Raw genomic sequence first — 3,048 nt, 5'->3', positions numbered from 1 at the left:
CGAACCTCCCCCCCATTTAACAAACCTGCCTCACCTCCTCGGTGCAGCTGCAACAATAAATCATGTTCCATAAAAGTGGACAAAACGCGGGTCTAATCACCGAAATTGAAACAAGAAATGACACGGTGGCATTAAAGGGAAACCTCGCTTCTGTTTTTATAATCCTTCAGAGACACTGGGCAGAACATAAAAAAAAGGCAAGGGCAAAGACTTTGGAGGAGGAGGAGGAGGAGGAGGAGGAGGAGGAGGAGGAGGAGGAGCACTCCTGCTAATTAAGTGTTTGAACCCGTGCCCTCCACAAACAGGTCTCCCGCCGAGGGGACGGACACGCAGCGCGCTCGGCCAATCGGGGCCCTCATTGAGTTGAGGTGGAGGTGAAGCGGCCAATCAGAGCCTGGCACCTTGGAGCGACGCTGAGGCAGCTCTCGCCCGGACAGTGGCAGCAATGGAGAAGGCAGAAAATAAGAGCTGAGAGAAGCAGAAATTCTTCCAGGGAGAGAGGAGGAAAAAAAAGAGAGAGAGACCGAGCGGCTGGTGAATAAAAACAGGTAAAACCTTCTCTTTTACCCCAGCAGGCCTGCTCTCCCTTTCTCTGCCCCTGCATCACCGCGTGTGTGTGTTTGTTTGAGAGGCTGCAGGCATCCTACCGACTGGATGAGAGAGATTAGGGGCGCCGTTACTGTGGCAACATTAGATGGAGGGATACACACACACACACACACACACACACACACTCCTCCTCCAGTCGAACGCGGCCGCCTGTCTGATGGCATCTGGACAATTATGAATGATCAGACCAATCATCATCTGGAACCTGAATCTGAGTCTGTGGTGTCTGTGGTCCCAGAGCTCAGCGTGGAGCTCCAGCCGACAGGTGTCGTTGAACGACATGAACACGAGCGGCCCAGGGTTCCACAGGAGGCACGGCGGCAGATTTGGCCAAGACCGAGTTTAAAGACAACAACGGAAGGAAGCCGACGGTTGACACAGCTGTCAATCACAAGACTGTCCACTCACAACGCCCCGTCTCCTGTCGTGCTTTGTTGACAAATTTCTGCTAAACAGACTCACAGATAACTACGATTACGCAACAATATAGAACTGAAGAAGATTTAGAGCCAGAGAAGGAAAAGAAGCTAAAAATCAGAAGCTAAGTTAAATACAAGGAGAACTGTGAGAACAAATGTACAATTTATTGTACACAACATAGAGCCAGGGGTGATAAACTTATTTCCAACGGGGTGGGGGGGCAAATCAGCAATACAGTGTCATTTAAAGGGCCGGTACGATATATAACATCACTGTAAAACATCTTTACGTCCAATCATTTTATCAGATGGTAGAAAATGATCAGATGTTTTTGACACCAGGGGTGGAAAATAAACACTACAGTACGATGATATTCTGACAGAATTCACCCTGAATCTGGATGGATGGATGGATGGATGGATGGATGGATAATCCCTGGGGAGTTCCCTTCAGTAAATTAAGGCTGGACTTTATTCTGTGTTTGATTCTCCTGACCTTCACAAACGTGCGTTCACTTTGTCTGGTGTGTCCACGCAGGATCCATGACCCTGACACGAGGATCCTTCACCTACTCAAACGGGGAGGAGTACCACGGGGAATGGAAAGAAGGCAAGAACCTCCTCTTCACTCTCACTCATCACTCCATCAGCATAAACAGATATGAAGTGACAAACAGACAACACTGAGAACCAGAGGCCACAAAATAATTCCAATCGTATTTTACAAAAATGTCAAACTTGATGGGTGAAAAAAAAAATTACTTTTTGGGACTCTTGTATAAGAAGAAGTTGATTTCTCAATTGTCAAACAAAATTAATTAATTTCACTTTTTAAGTTAAATATCGCTGTTTGATCAAAAGTTGATTAATTAACTACAAAGCCTTTGATTAAAGCGATTAATTATTCACTAGACAGTTTTCACCCCAACAACTGTAAATCACCATAAAAACACATATTTATTCCTGTGGAGATCAGAGTAAGAAAACTGACAAGCGATGAACTTTGTAAAAGTCGGTTTGACGGCGGTGGAGTTCAGAAACCTCTGACCTCCTCGTCTTCTCTCCCGTTGGTGCTTACGTGTCAGTCTTCTTTAGAACCGGTCTCTTATGTTGATCGATGTAAATCGGTCTGTTCTGCACTTTATTAATCTTAACGACCACTTAGACCCGGACCTGACCAGGAGTCGTTCTGAGGGCAGCGCAGCCTCCAGAGTCCAGAGCCGAAAATGAAGCCGCTGTTTCACGGGGTTTTAATCAAGACGTGACTGAACTGAGGGAGACTTTAAAGTCCATCGAGCAAAAATCAGGATGGAGTTAGATGTCGGTGACGAAAAGCCAAAGACAAAGAGCAGAGAAAGTTGAAAACTCCATGCAGCAAATATGAATTTTTTTTCTGAAAAACGTCAGCTTCAGTCACAGGGTTCAGTTTTCACCGTCAGTTTCTCCATTAGTGAAGAGATGGTTGTTGGATTTATTCACTCGGGATTAGGGATTTGTCTAATTGTTTACTCTAAACTGACTGTCAATGTCAGTGTGAATGGCTGTTTATCTCCGTGAAACTCCACTAGTTTGGGATTTAATATTTTACACCTTTGGGGGCGAAGGTGTTGTGATCTGATCCTCCAGATTAAACTCACAAAATCAGCTGGTTTTTCATGATTAAGCTCACAGGGTTCAGGACCAGCATCGCTAACACAAGGCTGCTGAAGGGAGACTTCACCGCAGCGCACCTCACGAGAAGATCTTCTCTTCCTTTATCTCCAAAGCAGATCCAGTGTTGTGACATAATAAGCAGCCCTGCACGGAAAATCACCCCCATCGTGCTAATGCGCATTTACAACGTAGTGCTTTAGCAGGAGTGCTTATTAGAACAGGACACCGGGTCTGAGGAAAACGTCCTGCAGCCTACTGCTGGGCCGCCACGTCAGCCACCGATTATTATCGGTACCTGACGGAGACTAACAGCAGATGTCGGCGGCGGCGGGGGAAGGTTTTTTTCTGGCCGCCAAAAGGGGCCGGG

At 46.4% G+C, this 3,048-nt stretch overlaps 1 protein-coding gene across 1 annotated transcript in view; it reads left to right on the top strand.

Moving 5' to 3' along the window:
* The first annotated feature begins 34 nt into the window (after window positions 1–34).
* The window catches only part of LOC103383208 (MORN repeat-containing protein 4-like), a 15,847-nt gene continuing 12,833 nt past the window's right edge, over window positions 35–3,048 (top strand). The window contains exons 1-2 of the mRNA XM_008316252.3: window positions 35–548; window positions 1,567–1,638. Coding sequence (XP_008314474.1) covers window positions 1,572–1,638 — 67 coding nt within the window. The 5' untranslated portion in view covers window positions 35–548; window positions 1,567–1,571. The remainder of the gene's footprint in view (window positions 549–1,566; window positions 1,639–3,048) is intronic.

Source organism: Cynoglossus semilaevis, chromosome 9, assembly GCF_000523025.1.
Source record: "Cynoglossus semilaevis isolate Cse_v1.0 chromosome 9, Cse_v1.0, whole genome shotgun sequence".
NCBI classification, from domain to species: domain Eukaryota; kingdom Metazoa; phylum Chordata; class Actinopteri; order Pleuronectiformes; family Cynoglossidae; genus Cynoglossus; species Cynoglossus semilaevis.
Note: the sequence above shows the minus strand (reverse complement) of the source record. Positions and strands in the feature narration are given on the sequence as shown.